Below are 24,874 nucleotides of genomic sequence, written 5' to 3' on the forward strand. Positions count from 1 at the left end.
TGACAGACGGCTTCTCAGGTCCATTTCCTCAGGAAAAAGAACGGGGACCGATTCTTTAGTAAGTACTTTGTGCAAAGGACTGTGCTCAGCGCTGCAGATACAACTGCAGAAGCAAAATACAAAGCCCCGAAAGAAAAAGGAGTGAAAACGCTAAACCACAGAAATAAAGTAAAAGGTAGGGCAAAAAGCGCAGGAAAAAAACGTCACCGCAAACTGGCCTCCTCCCCCTTTTCAACTACGGATTCCTTTAAGGCCAAACTTCTTCCTCAACGCCTCCAAGTGAGGTTTATGAAGAAAAGACCCAATAGGAACCCTCATTCTTTCCCTCCGCCCGCCCACTCAGCCTTTCCCCGTCAACCGGAAAACGGAAGTCAGGAAACAGCATCCAGTGGCTGGAGGCAGAGGAGAGGGGAAGGGCGGGCCCAAGAAACTAGTAGCGGAAACAGCCCTGCCAACAGTTCTGTGGTGGCGGCGGCGGAGGCGGCACGTGCGCGGTGAGTGCGGGGTTCAAGCGGGCCTCGCGGTTCTGGCTGGAAGCTTCGCGCGCGCGAGCCCGCCGGTTGTGAGGCTTTGTCTCCGTGGGCTCAGCTAGGGGCGGGGGGACCTGCCTGGTGCTCCGGCGGAGGGCGGTTAGGTCCTGCCTGGGGTCTGAGCCGCGGCCGGCCCCGCAGCCCTCTGGAGAAGCTGCCGGCTCCGCAGGGCGCCGCCAGCCGCCGCCGACCGTCCGCTCCGAAGGACGTGGTTTTTGTTTGTTTGTTTTGTTTTCGCTTCCCGCCAGGGCCGGGGAGAGAAGAAACGGCGCTTCATGAAGCCTCGCATCTCTTAAGTAATTACCCCTAGTCTCCTTTCTCCTGCTTGCTTTCTCAGACTCGGCCGCTTCTTGATAGGGGGAGCGGGGGCGATTTCCGTGAGAACTTTGGGCGGAGGGGCAGGTGTGGCGGGAAGGGGTGAAGGGCGCTGTACTGGAGGTGGAGGCCCTGGGCGCGCCGCTGCAATCTCGTGTGTAGTCAGAGAGTTACCCCATTAAAATGAGGGGGGTGCACTCGGTGACTTCAAAAGAAACTTCCATTTCTAAGTCTGTGAATCTTTGATCTTAAATCTTTGTTATCCAAACTGTTTTCACAATATTACTGTCTTTATAACACGTATATCCAATTATGTGAAAAGGAGAGTATCCTTTAAGAAGGGAAAAAAAAAAGCCTACCCGTTACCCTAACATCCCTTCTTATAGTAGCTCTTCATTCTACCAGAGAGTTTAAACTTGCTATTTAACAGTTCCTGACCGTCCATTCATTCCTCAACTTCTAGTAAGCCACTCGTTTTCTAATCCACCACTATTGAAACTGTTTTCTCAAAGCAGTTTTTCAGTTGCTAAACTTATTGGCTTTGTCTCAGTTCTTGTGTTCCGTCTTGCTGTAGTAGTTGGATACCACTTGCTGCCTTCTTCTGGAACACTTTCCCTCTGCACCTCTGTAATCTGCAAGTTACCTTTTAATGTCTCTTAGCAATTAATCTTCCCTCTGTTTTCCAAAGCACTTTCCTAAACTTTCCTATTCATCTATGTTCTTTCTTGCTAAATTTATCGGCTCCCATGCATTCAGTTATCACCTCTACCCAACTGACTTCAAAATCTGTGTGTCCAATCATTTCTACAGTCCCAAAGCTCTGCCTGTTAGATATCTCAGCCTGCCCTTCCTGCTTATTCTTCAAATTCAACATGTCCATATACTCTTCTTCCTTCCTAAGTCTGACCTTCCTCACAATTTCTCAGTTTCTTTTAATAGCATCTCCATCTTTCTGGTCATCCAGACTAGAAAACTCAGGATCATCTCTTCACTGTTTCCTCTCCCCACCCCCATCTCAATAGCCAACTTTTTGCTAAGTCCTCTTAATTGTACTACTTTCAGTATGGTACAGTACAAAGAATCCTAGATTTTTGCATCAAAGGACCTGTGTTCAAATCCCAGCTCTGGTATTTGCTACCAGAGTAACCTTAAGCAAGTTATTTCACTGTGGCAGTGGTTTCTTCATCTGTCAGGTGAAGGAGTTGGGAAGTGACCTCTATCTAAGCTTTAAATCTGTGATCCAGCTCCTCTTTTTCACTTAAACTAACACTTGAATGGTTTATGTCCATTATAGTTTTTGAACTGGACAATTGTATTAGTCTTCTAATGGGTCTCCCTGTCCTGAGTCTTTCCCACTACAGTCCTTAACACATTTACCAAAAATCTTTCTGATAAGTAATTTTAGTGGCATTCCCTTGTTCAAAAATTCAGTGATTCCCTATTGCCTATAGGATAAAATATAACTCGTTAGCCTAACATTTAAGACCCTTCATAATATCTTCTACCTGTCCAGCTTCATTTCACATTACTCTATTTACTCTCTATTCCTGCCACTCCCTCCTTACATTGATGCAGATCATCCTCTGTTCCTAGAAAGGACTCATTCATCTCTACCTTTGAGGATCCTTCTTTCTTTCTCACATTAGGTGCTATCTCTTCAAAAGACCTTTTTCTGATTCTCCTAGATAAAATCTATTAGCGAACAGGACCTAGCTCTGTCCTTTGTTTCCATGACATTTGCTTTCTGTTATACTTAGCTATATGTTTATCTTATTCTCTCTGATAAGTGGCCTCAGGGGAAGGAATTAGATCTTTTAAAAATTTTTCTATTTGAATACCTAGTACACAGTGCCTTGTATGATGTCGCAGGATAAGTTATCTATCTGTGCTAGTTTTTTGTATGTATACATATCTACATCATGAAATCTCTTACCTTTGATCTGAGACATAGTACCTTGTACCTCACTTATTACCAGTTCACATTAAAACTTGTATTAATAATGATTTTCTACTTGTCAGATCTCTTCTAGGCTCTAAGTTTTAGGTCTTGTTTTATTTATGTCTTTTATAGTGCTTAGTTTAGTGTCTTTTACTCTGCAAATAACTTATTGAAAGAAGTTGTTAACCAGAATAATTTCATTTTGAAAGTTACTGAAACTGTTTTGTACTTCTTGGATACGTTGTATCCATTATCTTATTGATATTGGTAATCCATTTACTGTTGCATCTCACAACCCACCCATGCCTAAGTGTAACAGAAGCTAGATATTATAAAGGTGGTCTTAATATTGTTAGGATTTTAGGATGGAGACAAAACAAATGGTGATACCTTGTTACTCAGTTCTCACAAAATATAAGTAATTATTTTAATTTCAGCCGATGTTACAATGACTGAAATATTGTTTCCATGGTGTTGTAGTTACCAGAATGTTCATATTATCTTATTATATAATACTGTGTTTTATTAATTTTACTTTTTAAATCCTTTAAGGAGAACTATTTAATGTGTCAGGGTCACATAAGTGGGTGCTTTCCCTCTTCTTTGAGTGCCTTATTTGATTATTATAACCTGATTAAATTAGTCCTTTGGTTTATTTTACAGAATTGCTACTATGGAAGTCAAAGGTAAAAAAAATTTCACAGGAAGGGGTGGAAAGACATCACAAGGAAAAAAAAGATTTAAAAAGGACAATGGTAAGACAATTGTGTGAAAATGTGCTTCATAAAGTTTTTTGGTATTAGGATACTTTGGAGGGAAGGAGTATAACATAAGTAGTAAATACTGGACTGCATCATTTATTTGGTAAAAATCAGGATTTAAATGTGTCTGAAATACCAGAATATCATTTGGTATAGCCAGGTTTATTCACATTCAAACCTCGGGATATTTAAATTACTAAAAATAAATCAGTAGTATAGTATATATGGTACCAATTATCATCTCTTGAAGAAAGACATCTAATTGGAATCACAAGTTCTATATTTTTTGGGGGGATGCCCAATGTTATTGTTACCTTTCTACTGAAAGTAATTTATCAAAACATTTTCATTTCGTCTAAATTTCTTAACTCACATTATCTGTAAATATAATGTTTTTAGCTTTTGGCTCATTCCCAAATATCTCTATGGTTCATTGCTCATAATTCTTCAAATTCAGTGTTAAAAAAAAAGAAAGAAAAATCTCAATAACTGTAATTGACCAACTAGGTTTTCTACATAAGCCTTATTTCTTGCAGGATTCTGAGATCAAATCTTAATTTTCATTTTCTTTGTTAATGTTTTTAATTTTCATAATACTCAAACTTAGATATGTATATTATGGACAGTTAGAAATATGAGCTACCTCACAATCTATGCCAAGTTAATGTTACCTACCAGAGTTAACCTCACGGAATTTGAGTTGGCGGTGATCTTATTATAATGTGTTTTTTAAGTTTCTATCAGTTTTGTTCTACCAACTGTGAATGAATATTGAATTTTAAATTCTTCTCTGTAACAGGAGAAAATTAAAGTCTAGACAAGACACATAGTATGGTATTTTTTATCTTCGTTATTGACTTCTAAATGAAAAAGTATTTGTTTCTCACAAAGAAATATTCTTTGTAGTCAGTGGGGAAAAGGCATAATTCTAAGAACTATGCTTCCATTCTAACTATTATGTATTGATAAATATAGATTCTAAATCTCCAAAGAAGTTTCTGAGTAAAGGTGATGAAGGAGGAGGACCTAAATTCAGCTCCAAGAAGTTTGAGAAAAGCAACACCACGCCTGGGAAAACAAGCCTGAAACAATTCAAGAATAAGCAGCAAGGTGATATGTTGCCAAAGAAAACTGGTGCAAAACAGTTCAAGAATAAACAGGAAGGAGACATGTTGCCCAAGAAGACTGGCCTGAAACAGTTAAAGAATAAACAGGAGGGGAGCATGTTGCCCACGAAAACTGGCACAAAACAGTTGAAGAGCAAACAAGAGGGGAACACATTACCCAAGAAAAATGGTGCAAAACAGTTCAAGAATAAGCAAGAGGGAAACATGTTGCCCAAGAAAAGTGGTGCAAAACAATTCAAGAATAAACAGGAAGGGGACTTGTTACCCAGGAAAACTAACCTGAAACAGTTCAAGAATAAACAAGAAGGAAACATTTTGCAGACGAAAAGAAAGTTCCAACCTGAGGGCAGAGGTGAAGGTAAATACTTTGGGGAAGAACTTGCCTTGCCAGGCTGCTAGATGGTGCAGTGGAGAGTGCTGTACCTGGAGACAGGAAGATCTGAGTTCAAATATAGCCTCAGACACTTACCTAGCTGGGCAAGTTGCTTAATCTCTCTGCCTTGGTTTCCTCATTTGAAAAATGGAAATAATATCTACCTCCCAGGATTTCTGTGAGGATAAATTGAGGCAATATTGATTTGTAAAGTACTTTGCAAACTGTAAAGACTTCTATGGGTGCTAGCCTTTGAGTTATCAGATATTATTGTTAAGCTCTAGTATAGCTACTGTGTGTACTTAGTCAACAAGCATTTAGTAATTTCAAATTATGCCAGGTACTGTTCTAAGCCCTGGGAATACAAAGAAAGGCAAAATATACCGAGTGTAGCTAGTAATGGAAGTGGCCTCTTGTTCCAGTTAATCTATATAGAGAGAGTATGATACGCTTTACCTACATTGTATGATTTAACCTTCACAACAGCCCCTGACATAGGTGGTGCAGGTATTATTAACTTAATTTTACAGTTAAGGAAACTGAGGTTTCACAGAGAGAAGTTGTGACTTATCCAGGGTCTCCAGCAAATAAGTAGCAGAGCCCAGTTTTGAACCTAAATCTTTTGGCTCTGAACCTGGTGTTCCTTACACCCTTGTTGTTTTTGTGCCACAGTGGAAAATCCAAATGTTTCCAGAGTGCCAGATAAGCACCATTAATTAAAGATACAGGAGGCAAATTTCAACTTAGTAAATGAGAATCAACTTTCTTTTCTTAAGCTTTGTCTAAAAATGAAATAGACTTCCTCATAAAGTAGTGAAGTCCCTACTGATTGAAGAGTTTAAACAAATCTTTGCTTCAGGATGTGTTAGAGGGTAGTTCTGCATAGAAGGATAGGCTGAACTGAATGACCTGGTCACAAAAGGCTTTACAGTAAAGCATTAAAATTAAGTGTATGCTGGCACACATGCAAATAACAAAGGAAATTTGAAGTTACCTAGATTTTTAATTCAACACACATTAATCACCTACTGTGTGCAGAACATCATGCTAGAAATCTGCAGATAAAAAGTTCCAGTAAGGCTCTAGGCCTTCCCTTCAGGAATCTTCCCACCTAGGTGTACTCATGTAACTGGGCCATGATGAATTAGAGGAACTAGGTAAATAGGGGAATCATGAAAGGATTCCTCAAGGAGAAGATATTTGTCTTAGTCTTTAAGGAGATGATAAGCATTTTCCAAGAGTTAGTGGCAAGGAAAATGCTCTGGGCACACAGCACAACGTGAGCAAAGACCTGGAGGTGGGAGATTGCAGGGTATGTTTTGGGGGACAGAGTAGTGTTCATGGCTTGAATGAAGACTTGGAGGGAGGGTGGAAGCCAAGTAGGCTGATGGCAGGGTCTGAAAGTTCACCAAAGGGCCTTGCGTTTTGTTCTGTAGACAGGAGGGTGTGATCAATTTAAGCAGAAATATTACATCAGCAGATCTGTGAGTTTAAAAAAATTATTTATCCTAGTGGTGGTATGAGGTCGATTTGAAGAGATAGAACAGCTTGTAATAGCTTAGTCAGAGAGAATGCACGAGTAGTGCAGTGAGGAAGGAGGAAAAGGAGGAGAAAGATGGAGGGTATTGCAGAGATGGTGTCTTCCCTCTTTGTCATTGCTTGTTTCTAATGATTACCAATTTCTATTGTCAATTCTAAGATTATACTATTTATATGTAGGAGAACGAGTGAATGGTGATACCATTTTTGAGATGAACAAAACAAAAAGAAAGCAATTTGTAGTTATTATTTCAATTATTTTATTAATGGGGAAGGGTGGAAGGCAATTAGTACATTAGATCTAATAGATTATATTTGCTTTATAATTATCAGAGACAGCAGCTAAGAAACCCAAGTGGGATGACTTGAAAAAGAAAAAGAAAGAACTAAGACAGAGCAGACAACTCAATGATAAAAGCAACTATGACACCGTTTTCAAGGCAAAGCAAATTTGGGAATGCTTAAGAAGGTAATGTTGGTTCAAACCATTGTTGTATCAGCCTTTTGTGAAGATAGAGATCTGCTCTGCATACCCTGTAAATATTGAAATGACTTAAAAATCAAGAACATAGAAATCTATTATATGAAGAGCAGTCACAATCCCAATTAGTGAGTCAGTGCAAAAATTTAGGAATGATTGAACTATTATCAGAAATGTTTATCAAAATGCATGAGCGTTACAATGATTTGTCATTCTTCTTGAGACATCTCTGAGAAAAATAACATTGCTTGCAAGTTTGAATTTGAGTGTTTCCTATTACAGGCTGAGTTTATTTTTCTCCTCTGACATTTCTGACTTGTATAATTTAAAATTTTATCTGATGCCTCTGAAAAAATAACTTTTTTTGGAGTGGCGGTTTTGTGTGTCTTTATTTAGGGATTTACTGACTTCATAGAATTAGTATGCTGCACTGGACAAACACATACCTATTGCAATGTCCAATTTCAGAAAAAGATTTTCTTATTTAGGTTGTGATTTCTTCTTATCTTTTCATTTGCAGAAAAAATTGTGACAAAGAAAAAAGAACAAAGTTGATGAGTGAATTACAGAAGTTGCTTCAGGGCAAGATTAAAAGTGTAAGTAAAATAAAGTCACCAACATAATTTTAAAAACTAAACTCATTAATAGCTCCATGAGATATTAATATTAACCAATATGGCAGATAAAATTTTTGATTCTTTAAGCATCACTTAACTAAACATTTCAGGTATAATTTATTAATTGAATTTCATAGTAAGGAAGGTTTATTGGTGGGTTTTGAATATGCAAAGTGTCCCCTCCCCTTGCTGCTTTACTAGTTAGACTACTAAATTTGGGCTTTCATTTTACTTTTTTTTTTTAATCCAGTCCTGTGATTTCATTGCTGTTTCAAATCCAAGAATGTCCAGACTCACTATATTAATACAGATCTATAACTGTTCTGCAACTTAGTATTAATAAGTTGCCTAGGATACTGAGTGGTTAAGTTACACCCACAGGGTCACAGCCAGGGTGTTTCATAGGTGCCACTTGACCCAGATTTTCTCATTTCCACAAAGACTGGCTTTTATCTATTGTATCAAACTCTTCCTCATTTGAGTAGCCTCTTTTAAATAGGTTGAATTCTTATATAGATTCAAGTGGTTTTTAGTGGAGTACGTTCTCTTAAAATATCTTAGAATTCTATGTAGGTTAGTTTAACACTGACGTTTGTTGGCATTTTAAAAAATGTCTAATACAGGATAGTTTTACAGTTGCTTCTTTCATTCTTCATCTCTTTACTATCATACACAGAGCATTGGTTTGGAATTGGAACAGAATTCAGATCTCAGCTCTGCTTACTCATGGGACCTTTGGACAAGTCCGTTTCCCTCTCTAGCCCATAGTTTCCTTATCTCTGAAATGAAAGGGTTGGAATGTATAACCTCTGAGTTCCTTCCAGCTCTAAATTTGTGATTCTCTTTAAAAACTTGTAGAAGTAGAGCTTAGTATTATGAAGTAATTGATATTGGGACTTGTTTATGTTGTCTTATACAAAACAACTTACAGTATTATGTTTCTGTGGTTGAAAAACATTTGGATAAAGCATTCGTGCCAATATGTGGAGGATTCATAGGGGCAGCCATTGCCATGCTGTCATACACTTTGAAGTGGGAGCATTTCTAGGAAGAATTGATTGATAGATTGTTTTTAACTTTACTATGTACAGTGGATGCCACCAAATGTCTGGAGCTAGGAATATTCAGCAGTTGATGTAAAAAGATTCACCATGTGCTTTACAAATTATACCTGTATTACTAATTTGTGTTAGATATCAAAGATTAGCTAAATATCAGGGAATCAATTCCAATCTTCTTTAGAAGGTCATGGTTTTAAAAAATTGAGCACTGTATGGAGCTGAATTGGCTAAGTATAGGGTCAAGATTAGAAAGGAAGGAAAGTGAAATAAAGGTAGGGATGATGACCTGGAAAGCATTATTGTATGTAGGCCAGTCAAGCAGGTTCAAGGTTTAAAGTGCAGTATGCACTTGTGGACCATAAAGTAAAAACCACTTCACTAATTAAAAATGAAAACAATACTTTAAAAGGATCAAATATTTCTCCCCTTTGCAGTTACTGAGAACTCAGAAAAGCAGTCTGGATGTAATTGAAACTCAGGAATAACCTCGGGTGCCCTTTTCCCCAGAGCTAAGCCTTTTCTACCTCAGGCCGCCTTGTATCTAATGGTCTAGGATAGATCTGAGCAAAGGGACAAGGAAGAACTGTACAAATGAAGTATTCCATACTGGAAGGAATATGGAAGTATCCTGGAGTATTCTAACTGCCCCTCCAAGATCAGTGTGTCATGGGGTGTGAGGGAAGTTAAGATCAGTGCTGGAGAGCGTGGCTAGAGATACAAATGTCATTGAGGGGAAACAAGGCCTCAATGAGGGCAATTAGATGGAATGAGTTTGAAAGAAAGAAGTCCAGAGTTTTGTCTGTATGAAATGAGAATTCAAGAGGGTATAATGGAAAGTGGGAGTTGAGGGTTGGGGGTGATTTGTTCCTTTGTGTCCAGGGATAGAGAAATAGCCATAGAGGAAATTGTTAATATGAAGGGTAGTAGTGATTGGTAGATGAAAAATAATGCTCCTAGTCTTGAGAAGATATTGTTATTCAACAAGGGCCAGGAGTAGACAACCTAAGTCACTCCCTCCTGTACCACTGGTCACTAGGCAGTGTCTGGGTCTGAATTACTTTCAGATTATTGCTCCTGTCGTGGCTAATTATAACAAATCTTTTCCCTGCAGATTGCATTTGCACATGATTCAACCCGTATTATTCAATGTTATATTCAATATGGTAATGAGGAACAAAGGAAAGAGGCATTTGAAGAATTAAAAGGTATTTTTTAATGTTACATGTTCAAGTTGAAGATTTCTAACTAAATTTCTTTCTCTTGTAATAATACAATATTAAAGGTTGGTTAATGGTGGTGTGAAAAACAGCACTGATGCACAGGAGAGAAAGGATCACCCTAACATGTGGCTGTGTGTCCTTAGAGAAGTCCCTTAACTTTTCATTGTCTCACTAAAAGTATATATTGTGCCTGCAGTTCAGTCACAGCTCTGTGTTAGTAGTAGAGGGAGTTTCTTCACAAAGAGAATACCATTGAAAGCACAGGTCCACACTCTCCCAAAAGATACTGTGCCCTCTGTCTTGTATTTCCAACTTTCTTTGGATAGAAGACGTAAAGTAATGTCAACTGGACTGCAGCCGGCTTCTAACCTGTGGTTGGCTGGAGCTGAACAAAGCAGTCTAGAGACAAGAGAGTCAGTAATCAAACAGAAGTTTAATTTCAAAGTGAGGGAAATGGCTTGCAAGCAAGGACACATGCCAGAGCCCCACCCTTAGAGGGGGGTCTGAGGCAGTGTGGGAAAATCTCAATACTTTGGCCTATGGCTACGCAGTGAGTTGTAGCCCTGACAATGAAAGGTAACAGCAACAATGTGACAAGTTTGATTGATAGCAGGGCTTCATGACCAGAAAGAGTTATGGGATTTTGCTGTGGCTGAAATCATCCAGAGGCCGAGCATGGAGGATTGTTATGCCAAACTCGGGGCACAGCTTGATTGCTGGGCCTTAGCTCTGGAAATCGGGGTGTCTCCTAATATCTTGACAGTGGGTATTAATTTATACATGAGTCCCAGTCTCCAGGATCGTGACTTAAAATGTATATGGCATTTTCTTTGTTTAACAAGGATTCAAATGAAAATACCAAAGAATTGTAATTTACTTTGTTTTTCAGAGAATTGGGTTGAATTGAGTAAGTCCAAGTACTCCAGAAATGTTGTTAAGAAATTTCTCATGTACGGGTAAGTAATTTAGAGGTTTTTTGGTTTGATTTGGTTTGGTTTTCTAAAAAATGAAAACATGCCAAAATTAACATAAAATATGGTGATGCTTCTCCAGTTCTGGAAGGAGTATCGTATGTCCTGAAGGGCTGATTGAAGGAAGAAAATGGAATGATTAACTTGTAATTTTGTTGCTGCTATTTAACCCATTCTTCATGTTTTCCTTCAGAACTCAAATACTTAAAATTATTTAAGGAATTTTCAGGAGGAAGTTGGACCAACTGAATTGAATGAGGTCAGTTTAGTGCTTACTACGTGCCAGGAGCTTTTCTAAGCACTGGGGTGGAGATACACAGGCAAAAACAGTCCCTACCTTCCAGGAGCTCACATCCTAATGGGTGCAAGAGTGTGCAAACAGTTATGTACATGGAAGAGTCCGATGGAAGGTAATATTAGGGAGGGCTCTGGCAGCAGAGGAGTGAGAAAGAATTTCAGTGGCTGGGAAAGCCTGAGAAAAGACTCTCACACAAAAGGTTGACTTTGAGCCGCCTCGAAGAAAGCCAGTAAGTAGAGGCAAGAAGAGAGAGTCATGTGTAATTGATAGCGTATTCCCCCCTGCCCTCCCTGCCCACCAAAAAAAAAAGTTGGAGTCTTATACCAAAGATCATTTAAATGATTCATTTCTATATGTGTGCTTCTCTTTGATCCTATTGATTTAGAAGAGCTGGTTTATCTCTGTTGTCGTTTCCCGTTTCACTTTTTCTTTCAATTCTCCTACACAAACTGAAGAGTTAGGTAAAACTGAGGTTGTAAATTTGTATCTTGAACTTATCTTGGCTGTCTTCCATTTCTTTTTTTCCTTACGTGGTGCAGAAATAAATCACAAATTGCAGAAATAATAAAAAGTTTTAAAGGTCAAGTGCGGAAGATGTTGCGCCACGCAGAAGCATCAGCAGTAGTGGAGTATGCTTACAATGACAAAGCAATTTTGGAACAGCGGAATATGCTTGTAGAAGAGCTCTATGGAAATACGTTCCAGCTTTACAAGGTAGTTTCTTATGTGTTTTTAGGCTTTTTCCTCCTTGCCTCTTTTAAGAATGCTTTCCTTTCTTGTTTGGTCATTTAGTGGATTTTATTGTAACTACTTTTCTAAAAGTTGTTTTGTCTTTCCTCCAGGGACTTCTTTTTAAATTAAACATTTAATTACCCACCCTGGAATCTAGTTTTTAATACTTAATTCTTATTTGTACCATTGATTAGTGATTAAAACTCTCAAAATTACAGTGTTTTATCTCATACCAAAAACTGCTTTTTTGAAACTTCATTGTCACAGAGAAATGTCCTTGTACAGATGACATTTGTCCACATTTTAATAAGGATAGGGAAAACTTAGGCCAGGGGTGGGGTCATTGTAGGTATTGGACCTGAGAAAGTCAAGAGAAGGGGGTAGGAAAAGTGAGAGGGGAAGAGCCAGTGACAACTCCAAGGAATACATAGTAAGAATAATTTTATTAGAGGTGATTTAGATTTAATCCCTAGCCTATTTGGAACTGAGTTGCAGGGTTAAAAGTAAATATTTTAGTGTCTTTCTAATAGCCTTTTTATTTTTTACTTGTGGCTATGGTATCTGATGCACAAAATGAGTCATAGCAAGCTTTTGTCAACTTAACTGTTTTTATGTACTCTGTTATAGCTGGTAGTAATTTTGTGATTAGTTTGATTTGCTTGGCACATTATGTACACTGATATAGAGAGGAAGGAAAGGTAATTAAATAACTAGGAACCGGTATAAATGTACACAAATTTTACTATGTAATGCAAATATTTCTCATCACCCTGGACTTCTGGAACCTTTTTTAAACTTGTTACTGGTTTCTTTTCAGTCTGCAATTCACCCGACTCTGGAAAAAGTGTTAGAGGTACAGCCTGATAAGCAAGAGGCTATTATGGATGAAATGAAACAGATTCTTACGCCAATGGCTCAAAAGTAAGGAAAAAAAATTTTTTTTCAAGAACTAATACCTGGGTAAAATTTATCCTTTTGGTTGAGGGGAGGGAGTGAACCTTGCCTAAATATTGTACTAAAAAAGATTGTTCTACATTTGATGCTTCCCGTTCTCCATCATCCATTGGTTTCTCCTGTCCTATAATCTGGCTTCTGACCCCCACCACTTGACTGAAACTGCTTTCTCCGGGGTAACCAGTGATCTTAATTGCTAAATCAGTAAGTATTAAGTGCCTACTATGTGGCAAACTTCATGCCATGCTCTAGGGATACAAATATAACAAATGGAACAATCCCTGCTCACAAGGAATTTACATTTTAACAGGGTGAACAAGAAGTACATATGTGAGTAGTACAAGGTAGTTCAAGAGGGAGGGCCCTTTTATCAGTCCTTGGCCTTCTTGACTTTTGTGCAGCATATGATCTTGTTAAATATCCCTTCCTTGGTGCTTTTTCCTCCCACCTTTGGTTTACATGACACTGTTCTCTCATGGTTCTCTCATTTGTTTGACTACTCCTTAGTCTCTTTCACTAATTTATTTCCTAATTTAATTCATAATTTCTTCCCTAATTTTCCCCATTTGAAAATAATTTCAAATTTTCTTACAGAGTACTCTCTGGATTTTTTCTTTGCCGTTACCACATACATATTTGTATAAGTCTCATTCTCTCCATCCCTTGAAAACAGAGAAAGTATCTTTTTCATCTTTCTAATTCCAGTGTCTTTGCACATAGTAGAATCATAATTAATATCTGAAGAGTTGAATTGCAGTTTTCTTGTCTGCCCACAGTATCACAGTGGAAAAAAGGCTGGAATTTAAATTAGGAGACCTAGGTTCAAATCTTAGCTCTAGTATTTACTACCTGTGTGATCTTAGGAAAGTCACTTTATCTCTACTAGCCTCAGTTTCCTCATTTGTAATAATACTTGTATTGCTGACTTCAAAGAGTTGAGAAGATTAAAATTGATCCAGTATCATTTTCTTATTGATCCTATTCACAAATAATTGATTTTGCCCTGTAACTACTTTTGTAAGTCATGGTTCTTTGTCTCTGAACTTAGTACAGAGATTAGCTAGCCTATAATGGGTTAAGTTTTAAAATCCCAGCTTTCTTGCCCCAAGGAATTTAACTGACCTTGGAGAATGGGTGTGAACATAAAGGGAGTTTGGGCCTAATGTGTTTATGCTACCAAGCTATCATTTAAGAATATTGGGGAGGAGGAGACGCAACTGGATGGTGCAGTGGGTGGAGTACCAGCCCTGGAATCAGGAGGACCTGAGTTCAAATTTGGCCTCAGACACATAACACTTATTAGCTGTGTGACTCAATTGCTTCATGGGCGGGGGGAGGGGGGGGGGGGGGGGGGGGGGTGTGGAATATCTGGTTTATTCTCCAAAAGTCTGGGCTGCTACCTGGACTCAAAGAGCACTTCTTAGTCTTGTGAAAGAAGGAGGTGGGGCAGGGTCGTTGCTAGTCCCCATGACCAAATTTCTAACCAAGCATGTTATTCCCTGCCCCTCAGCTCTGTAACCAGTCATGTTGCCCTTAGTTCCATAATGTCATTACTTTGCTTGGTTCTTTGTTCTGTGCTCCTTAAAATCCTGTATAAGGGGAACTGTCCTCTTGCTTTGGGCGGGGGCCTTTTGGCCATAATGGAGGCAAGCCTTGGACCCATTTATTGACAGGACGCATGTACCTGTTAATAAATGTTATCTTGCGTAGAGATCTGCCTCAGTTTACTCTTTTATTAAAATCTCAATCGCAACAGAGTTGTGAGGAATTAATATTTTAAACTTTAAAGCATCATAGAAATGTGAATGACCATATTTCATATAAAAAGAAAATTTGTCAAATCAGTTCTCAGTAAATTATATCTTAGAACAGAATCATAGCATATTAGAGCTAGCAATGTCTTCAGTGGTCATTTAGGCCAACCATCCATCCCCTATATGCCCCCCCCCAAAAAGTGGTAAGTAGCCAAATAGAAACTCAAAGTAAAGTCTTCCTGAAATCAAGTTCCATGCTGTTTCCACATCAGATCACCCCCTTACCAGGTGCCTTGTTAAAGGTCTTTTGTAAATCTAAGTGACTCCACTTGACTGTTGCCATGTAACTATTGCCTTTCTAAAAGAAATCAGGTACTATAGCCGCTTGTAAAAACTATGTTGCTTTCCACCTCAATAAGCTTATTTTTATCTTCAGTGATCACCTTGTACTTTTATTATAAATAAAATTAGTTTGTTCTGTATTTCTTGTGATTATTTGGGACTTTTTTGAACCAAGATTATATTTGCAGTTAGCCAAAACTTGAGCACAGTGACTTCTTGTAACATGCCATATATTTTGGCTTACAGTTTATAATTTCACCCTTGAATTCCTTGAAAATTTGAGTCACTTTCAGTGATTTGTCTGTATTTTATTACAGAGCATTCCAAGTGTTGACCACCATTTGATCTGATACCTTCAGCCTATCTCTTTCAAGGCAAAATTTGGCAGTTGCAGTTCCCATAATTATTCTCTGTGCCATCTCAGTTGTTTCTTCTAGGAATAGCTCTCACTTTTCTAATTATAATAGACGGTTTCAAGGTAGATGAGAAAACAGTTAAAATAAATAATTACTTTAATAATGCTGTTTTGTTTTCCTGAGTCAGGTTAGGCTGGCATTTAAACACTAAGAAACTAAACTCTGAATCTAGTTTGGGGATCAACAGATTAATAGAGCGGTTATGGCATTTTTGTAACACTTTCCATAGGACCATCAATTTAGAAGTAAAAGGAACCTTAAATTTCATCTAGTCAAATCTCCTTGTTTTATAGAGCCCCAGACATATTGAATGACTTGCAGGTAGTAAGTAAAAAAGAGTCTTAGGTCTTCTGACTTTAGGCATAGCGAATACTTGTGATATAATGGAAAGAATGCTGAGTTTAAAGTCAAATGATCTGAGTTAAAATCCTGACTTTTCCACATAAGCAGAACTTGTATAATCGGGTGCCAAGGTCACCTGTGTGACCTTGAGCAAATCATTTAACAGTTGGGCAGCTAATTCCCAATTTGACTCCAGGAAGATGGTAGTTCTAGGAACTCAAGGAAAAATAGTAGTAAATCCCACTTTTCTGTATCTTGGAGCCTAGAAGAGTAGGCTGGTTTAATTAAGACATATCTTACCTGCCAACTCTGAATTCCTAAAGTCCAAGCAACATATCAGCCCTTACAAAACAAGGTCAGGAACCAAATCAGGGGAACTCCTCCCCTTTTCTTTTTTGCTGTTTTAATATTAAGAGAGAACTTTATCTAGTAAGGTGGCAATGTGATGTGCCACTCTATAGCTTTTTGTGGGGGGGGGGGTGGAGGTCACCTAGGCAGGGGTTAAGTGACTTGCTCAGGGTCACTCAACTAGTAAGTGTCAAGTGTCTGAGACTGAATTTGAACTCAGGTCCTCCTGACTCCAAGGCCAGTGCTCTATCCACTGCACCACCTAGCTGCCCCCACTCTATAGCTTTTTCATAGATGTAGTTTTTTGATTTATTATATTGCAAGCTTCTAGATAAGAGAGACAGTATCTGTTACCTGTTTCATATAGCACAATGTACACATAGTTATGGAAAGCCATTTAATCACACTTAAGTGTACATGCAAATAAAATACAGCATTGTATTTGACTTTGAAAGCCAGTCCAATAAGGTGGCTATCTTTGTAGCAACTAGTTCATATATTCTAATTAAACACTAGAACTTTAATTCCTTGGTCTCGTTATTCATATTGAGTTAAAAAAAAAAGTAGTTATTGCAATATTCCAAACATGCTACATTAGACCTTGCTCTGTTGTTGCAATTAGCAAAACCGTTTGCCAGTTTATTTTAAATGGTGCCTGACACTGTTCGTTTTAGTGTAGAATAAATTCTCAAAGTGATTGGCCCCAATTTTTCTTGTTTTTATTTACAGAGAAACCGTAATTAAACATTCACTGGTTCATAAAGTATTCTTGGACTTTTTCACCTATGCACCCCCAAAACTCAGATCAGTAAGTTTTTCCATAATTTCATTGTTATTTTTAGACTTACCATGTAGAGTTGAATGTTAATAAGATTAATATCTTTTTTTTTTTAATTCCAATTCTTACTTATTTGAAATAAAGCAGTCGGGCAGGGTTAAGGAGGTGGGGAGGAAGGAGAATGAATGTTGCTCACTCTATTGAAAGAATTAATAGCAAGTCATTATAGAATTCTATTCCCTAGAAGAGTATTCTCATTCTCACCCATTTGAGTAGTTTGTGCATAGACCATAGTGACCTAGAATGGTATTCCCGATAGATTGAAAGGCATCCTAGAACATAAATAGGCTTTGTTACTTTTATAATAATTCACCTGACTAACCTGCTCTCTAGATAAAAAAAGGACTTTTAGCATTCAAGTAGGTTTTTAGTTCTAGAAAAATTACTTTGGAGTCAACGGGATAGCAAGAACAGTAACAGGGAGATACTATACAATTGAAAAAAGGTGAGGCCTAAAATATCGAGCTAATAATAAATAATGAATTTGCAGGAAAAGGTAAGTTCCACAGCAGGCATTATTTAGTACTTCCATAACAGTTTTCCACATTGCTTTATTAGAATTTATAATTTCTTTTGGAATCATTTAGTTATCAATCCTCATTGTACAATGGGAAGGTAGGTATAGTCACTTGAACAATAAACTGTGAACCAGGAGAAGAAATACATTTGTTAGGACCGCCATAAGGCATAGATTGGTTGAAATGGAGAATAGGCACCTCATGCTAAAACCGAGCTCAGAGGAGATCTTGACTGCCTGGTCTATGTAGTTCCAGAGGACCTGGAGTCTCTAAAAAACCTAGATACCAATCTAAAGCCATAGTGTAGTGAAGCCAATTTCATAAGTTAGGGTATAGCTATCTTTAACAAGTGGCTAGCAAATTACTACTAAACTCTCTTTTCAAGGAGCAGGGCTGGAGAGAATCTAGATTGAGGAAATGTCAGGTTCAAACAGGAGAAGTTATGAATAGCAGCCTAGAATCATAAATAGATGTTAGTTGGGTAAATCCAGGAGACCTGTTATGTCGTGGAGAGTGTATAAATATGTATGTGAGTGGGTATAGCCAAATGAAAATTTAGTGTTTAATCCTCTGAGCTTTAATTTAACTTTATTTTTCCTCATTATACAATCTCTTTGATCATTGGTTCCTTATTTACATGATTATTAGTAATGTGACTGATTTTTAACCAACTTCTTTCACACCCTATATACCTATAAATGAATGTTTTCCCCTTTCAAATTAGTCAACCTTTGGAGCCTGTATTTTTATCACAACAATGCTACCATTATTCTAAGCAGGTTTGGACCTCTTTAACTGCTCTGGTTATCATTAAATTACGTTAGTAAATTTGTTAAACTTTCAGGTAATGTTTCCTGATACAAAACTGTTCCCTTAATAGAGTAAAACTAAATTCTTATCCCTTAGTTTTCCTAATATTTAATTTTCATTTTTAGTTCTCAATTATAATTTCTTACTATATCTTGTAAAATCAAAGTTATGCAATCTTAACTGGTAGAAAATAATCTTAGATTATGTAATCCAACTATCTTGTTTCACTGACAGGGAAATTGTTACCAAAGAAGTTATTTTGCTAATATGTGTTCAACTAAGGTAAAAGTAGCATATTCTGGAAAATAGTTGTCTTTTTTTTTATAGTAAATGGCCATGTACTTTAACTGCAAATTCAAATAGCATAGGAATGCAAATAAACATTTAAAGGAACATGCTTCTACTTGGGTGCCTAATCGTTTTTTATTTTAGTTTTTTTTTTTTTTAAGAATATTTTTATTTTATTTTTTCTCAATTGTATGTAAAAAACAATATTTTTTTTAAATAATTTTTGAGTTCCAAATTCCTTCCTTCTCCCCTCTTTGAGAAGGCAAACACTTTGACATAGATTATACATGTCAGGCAAAACATATTTCCATATTAATCATGTTACAAAAGAAAACACAGACAAAAAAAAAAACCTAAAAAAAATATGCTTTGATCTGCATTCAGACTTCATCACGTCTTTGTTTAGAGGTGGATAGCATTTTTCATCATAAGTCCTTTGGAATTGTCTTGTATAATTGTGTTGCTGATAATAGCTTAAGCCATTCATAGTTGATCATTGTACAATACTGCTCTTACTGAGTACAGTGATCTCCTAGATGTCTTTGGTTTTTCTGGAACCATCCTGCTCATCATTTCCTGCATTTCCTGCTCATCACAGTTATCTACCACAGCTTGTTCACCCATTCCCAATTGATGGGCATCCCTTCAGTTTCCAATTCTTTGCCACCACAAAAGAGCTACTATAAATATTTTTGTACATGTAAGTCTTTTCTTTTTTCTTTGATCTCTTTGGGATACAGATGTACTAGTGGTATTGCTGGGTCACGGGGCATGCACAGTTTTATAGCTCCTTGGGCACAGTTCCAAATTGCTCTCCAAAATAGTTGGATCAATTCACAACTCCACCAAAAGTGCATTAGTGTCCCAGTTTTTCCACATCCCCTCCAACATTTGTCATTTTCCTTTTCTTGTCATATTAGCCAATCTGATAGGTATGAGGTTGTACCTTACAGTTGTTCATTGCCTTTTTTTAAAAGAAGAAACATATATGTTAAAACATAAGTAGTTAATGGACAATATCTGCCACCATATGCTCACTTAGGATATTTTTTTAAAAGAATTCAGTTTGCCATATGACAAAATGCTCTGAATCATTAACAATTAGAGAAATGTGAATTAAAGCAACTCCAAGGTTCCACCTCATAGTCATCAGATTAGCAAAAATGACCACAAAAAAGGAAAATAACAGATGTTGAAAGGGCTTCAGGGAAGTAGACAGCATAGTGTATTGTTGGTAGAGCTGTGGTTGGTATAGTTTTATTCTGTAAGTATTTTGAAGCTATGCCCAAAAAGTTAATAAATTGCAAATATACATTGATCCATTGATACCACTATGAGGCATGTATCCCAGAGAGATCAAAGAAAGAGGAAAAGAACCCATGTGGAAAAAATGGTTATATCAGGTCTTTTGGTAGAAGCAAAGAACTGGAAACTAAGGGGTTGCCCGTATCAGTTGAGGAATGGCTGAACAAATTATAATATGTGAAAGTAATAGAATACTTGTGCCGTAAGAAATGATGAAGGGGATAGGAGTGTTTCAGGGAAAGAGTCCAGTTTCACACATGGTGAGTTTGAGATGTCTCTGGGTCATTCAGTTTGAAATGTCCAGTAGTCAGTTGGTGATTCAGGACTGAAGCTGAGGAGAGAGACTGAGTTCAGGTACATCAATATGAGAGTGATCCATTCCTAACACCATTTCCACCCAAAAGAATAAAACCATAATTAATATTAAATTTGAACAATAGTTAATCAGTTGGGGAAATCAGGAAAGTCTTTGTGCAGAAGTAAAATCATTTTCTTTTTTTGTTCCCTAGGAAATGATTGAAGCAATCAGAGAAGCTGTAATATACCTTGCACATACGCATGATGGAGCTAGAGTAGCCATGTACTGCCTGTGGCATGGCACACCAAAGGTATGCTGTACAAACTCAGCAACAAAGGGGGCGAGAATGTAACATATCCGTGAAGTTGTCACCAAGTTTCTTTGTCTCTTATTTAGGTTTAAAATCTCCTTTGAATGTTGTCCTAATGCACATTGATAGCATTTCATTTATATGCATCAGCAGTTGTCTGAGTGTAGAAGTTTTGCAGAGTTTGATATATTTTAATTTGAATGTTTTATGGAGATTGTTATTCAATAAAACCACTGCTGTGTTTGACATGACTATATAAAGGATTAGTGTTTGCCATGCTACTCCATTCTGGTCAGTTTCACTGGAGCAGAGTATAAGTTCTTAACATGTTGATAGATCAGAAAAGAGCTCATTTATTGGGAAGACATGATGAAAAGCAAGATGCTTGGGGATTATCTATTTAATTATTTGAGATAAGGGGTAAGAAATTAGACAATGATAATACCTATATTCGTTATTTTAGAAATCAATAGATGTGAGTAGATGTAATCTTGTTTTGATTCAGGGAGGAGCACCACATTTGGGAGAAAACTGCATTTTGTTCACTCTATTATTAGTAGTACAAATTTGTTCCTTCAAATAGATATATTGAGTTCCTGATATGTTAAGCATTGTGGGGGTATGATGAAGATCCTTATTGATATTAGAGTGTAGTAGTAGAGATAAAATATTCAAAATGACTATGATTTAAGGTGGCAATTAAATTACTAGAATGGTGAATAGTCTTATAAAATATCAAAAATGGTCTCTGTGTTATAAGTTTGTAATAATTTTGTCTTCCAATTCACAAATTAAAAAGTATGATCTAAAATTTAACATTTTAAATGTTGAAGCAAATAAACTGAGCCACTTAGTATTATATTTAGTGATCAGATCTATTAGAAACATTTTTATTCATGATATTAAAAAAACTGTTTGAAAGACAATTGCTCAATGAAGATGCCCCTCTCCATTAACTAAGTGTCCTAGTTTAATAAAAGAAGTTTGGTTCATATATACTGTTATGAAAGTACTTCAAGAAAATTATAGAAAATAACTTTGCACACATAGCATTAAAGTTGTGAGTCAAGAATAGCATGTTTATCCAACAGAAAGGGGGAAAAAAAATCAAAGGTACAGTTTGTGCTTGTTAGCTCATAACAATTAGTTTCATATAGCTTTAAAGACTCCCAGGATGAGATAAAGATACCGCAAATACAAAGTAGTTTTATGAAAACAGATAGTTTTGGAAAGAAAGAAAGAAAGAAAACACAGTTTTGTCCATCCATATTTTTAGAAATATTTTCTGCTTGATAACTTAAAATGTATGTTAGTATTTACATTATGCTACATTGTTTTGATCAGTGAGAACTTTTAGAATGCAGGGGCCTACTAAACCTTAACTAAGTCTTATACATTATTTGATTCTAGTTATCTATAAATTTGGGGCCCATTATTTTACTTCAGCATTGGATCTTGCCTGTATTATTCCAAAGAATTTTGCAGCTTTTTGGGTTTGTTCTTGGACTTGTGACCCTAACCATTAGGCTTGATCTATTTGCCTAAAGCTCTTCACAGTAGCAGTAGCACTCAGTTTCTAGTCTCATAACCAAACATTCCTAGTCTCTGAACTAAAAATAGCCTGAAGGAAAGGGTTGGGTTGCATAGGAGTAGTATAATAGTTGAAATAATGTTAGGTCAGGCTAGATATTGATAGCCATTCTTCATCATTTAGGACTAATAAGCCATAGACTAAAAAGAGAACCAAGAACTTGGCCAGTAGGCTTTGGAAAGAAGTCTTGTATTTGTCTCCTTTTATCTAAATTTGGACCATTGCACTCAATTTAGAGTTATTTCTAGTTCTTAGACTCTTTGAAACATATTTTGGCTAGCTCTCAAAATGGTTTTATAGTAGCTTGAATGTATTGGAACCACTGTCCATTTTTTTTTTTTCATATTTCTAAATTTTAGAAGAACCTAAAATAAAGATTGTCTCATAGGATGGTAACTGGCAGCCCTGCCTACTGTGAATTTTAACTTTCTTGTTCTGGATCTAAATGCGTCTGACTTCAAGATCCAAATGTAAAGTCATCATTTATGTTTGTTAAGAGTATTTATATGAATATCCTGTGAGAAATCAGCAAATGAAAATATAATAATGTACATTGGGGAAAATACTGTTTTATTAGACCAGATTCACTGAAGGATTTTTCTTTTTATAGGACAGAAAAGTTATTATTAAAACAATGAAGACTTATGTTGAAAAAGTAGCCAATGTAAGTAAAATAAAACTTTAAATACATTTCTGATTACAGCAGATTAGAGAAAAATTATATTTATAGCATTTGCTTAAAATAAATCCTACTTATGATTATGAAACTGCATGTCTTCTCAGAAAGCTGTTTGTCCTGAACTCATACATTTACTCAATGTAACTAGTTTATGTATGCACACATAATTTGGGGTACGTGACTGATTTCAAAAAATATATTTTTTGGTCTGAATCTGATTTCAGCCAATTGCGGGGAGGAAGATTTATGTAAATACCCTTTAGCAATCAACTAACAGGGAGAGGAAATAAGTATTTGTTAAATGTCTACTGTGTAGTAGGCATATACTAAGTGCTTTACAAGTGACTGATGGTTTCGGTTAGAAATATGATAAATTTACTGAGATAGATGATATAAATATTTTGTGATAGAAATGATGTCTGAGCTTCCATTATTCCTTTGTTGTTACCTCTAATGTCTATACAAATGCTTTTGGGATAATCTGCTTTAACTGGGTTTTATGGTAGGCTTTCTCCATTCTTTACTGTTTTTGTGAGATAATGCTACTCATAATCCATTACCATCCTCCTCTTGCAATTTTATTGATATAGCTACTGATGAAGAAACACTTTCTACCCATGTAGATTGGCACTCAATTTAAAGTTGTCTGTGGCTCTGAGATTAAGTGACTTTATATAAGGTCACTTAACCAGTATGTGTGAGAGGTGATAACTGAACCAAGTTCTGATTAATAGGGTAACCTCTATCCACCACACCATTTCTGTTCTCCAAAACATTTTACAAATGAGTTTATATTTTAAATTAACATTGACCTCTGTTCCCATGTTGGCAAGGCTGTTTGTTAAATAGTCTTTGCTTATCTAGGTGCAGCTTGCCCTTTTTGACTGACTTGTTATAGTAATTGCTTTAAATTAGCTTAACTACTGGAAGGTTGATCATCTGATTCAGTGTCTTAGCAGTTTCCCATTTTTTATCAGCAATGGTTTGTTTTTTTAATGTATTAGTTCGGAGCCATTGCTTAACCTTTGTTATTTTTATCTTCCCAGTTTGGTATTGATTTTCATCTCAACTTTCCTGTTGATAAGGTGGTTTTAGTTTTCATAATGGTATTTGGTGCTTACCAAGTGTAACATTATGAATCTCCTTCTCAATAAAACAAACTATGCCAGAGGCTGGGGTACGAAGATAAAAAGGGGTAATCCTTGCTTTCAAGGAGTTCAAATTCTGTTTGGGGATATAGTATGTACAGAAATAAATTTATGGTAATTTGAGGAGAAGAAAACTCACTGAGGAATCAAAAGGCTTCATTGAGGAGTTAGTACCTCACTGGCCCTCAAAGGGAATAAGAATTTATAAAAGCAGAGGTTGAGAAAGGATTGGGAGGCAGTCTTTATGAAACCATGAAGTTAGGAGATAGAATTTGAGATTCAGGGAATCGTTTTGGTGGAATATCGGAAGAAGTGAGTTTGGGGTCAAATTTTGGAGGACTTTATGTGGTAGACTAAGAAGTTAACATTTTATCTAAAAGACAGTAGGGAAGGTTTCTTATGGTCTGACCTTTGTCTCTCTTGAAGCAAAGTCTTATGGTCTGACCTGTGTCTCTCTTGAACAAAGTATTAATGGTACATAGTTATGAGACAACTGTATAATACAGAAGCCTGTGGCTTTTTTGGTTTCTTACTAAAAGAGGCAGCTAGTAGTACAATGGATAGCGCACCAGGCCTGCAATTAGGAAGACCTGAGTTTAAATCGGGCCTCAGTCACTTATTAGCTGTGACCCTGGGCAAGTCACTTAACTTCTGTTTGCCTCCATTTCATCATCTATAAAATGGGAGTAACAACACCTACCTCCCAGAGTTGTTGCGAGGATCAAATGAGACAATGATTGTAAAGCACTTAGCACAGTGCTTGGCACAGATAGGCTATGTAAATGTTAGCTATCATTCTTATGATTATTATTTCCAAACACATTTTGCAAACTTTTTAAAATCATATTTCCCCTATAACTCACATTCATGTTGAAATCGCTGAGTATCAGTATACATTCCTTCATGTATATATATACTCACATACATATGTGCATAATATATGCATGCATACACACGTAAGGTTTCAAG

At 36.8% G+C, this 24,874-nt stretch overlaps 1 protein-coding gene across 1 annotated transcript in view; it reads left to right on the forward strand.

Moving 5' to 3' along the window:
- The first annotated feature begins 414 nt into the window (after positions 1-414).
- PUM3 (pumilio RNA binding family member 3) overlaps positions 415-24,874 on the forward strand; it is a 37,236-nt gene continuing 12,776 nt past the window's right edge. Inside the window, exons 1-12 of the mRNA XM_027863295.1 lie at positions 415-494; positions 3,448-3,539; positions 4,521-5,030; positions 6,918-7,053; positions 7,586-7,661; positions 9,855-9,948; positions 10,853-10,919; positions 11,772-11,946; positions 12,782-12,885; positions 16,850-16,928; positions 20,389-20,487; positions 22,689-22,742. Coding sequence (XP_027719096.1) covers positions 3,458-3,539; positions 4,521-5,030; positions 6,918-7,053; positions 7,586-7,661; positions 9,855-9,948; positions 10,853-10,919; positions 11,772-11,946; positions 12,782-12,885; positions 16,850-16,928; positions 20,389-20,487; positions 22,689-22,742 — 1,476 coding nt within the window. The 5' untranslated portion in view covers positions 415-494; positions 3,448-3,457. The remainder of the gene's footprint in view (positions 495-3,447; positions 3,540-4,520; positions 5,031-6,917; positions 7,054-7,585; positions 7,662-9,854; positions 9,949-10,852; positions 10,920-11,771; positions 11,947-12,781; positions 12,886-16,849; positions 16,929-20,388; positions 20,488-22,688; positions 22,743-24,874) is intronic.

This window comes from Vombatus ursinus, unplaced genomic scaffold (assembly GCF_900497805.2).
Source record: "Vombatus ursinus unplaced genomic scaffold, bare-nosed wombat genome assembly UNPS02014770.1, whole genome shotgun sequence".
Classification (NCBI taxonomy): Eukaryota; Metazoa; Chordata; class Mammalia; order Diprotodontia; family Vombatidae; genus Vombatus; species Vombatus ursinus.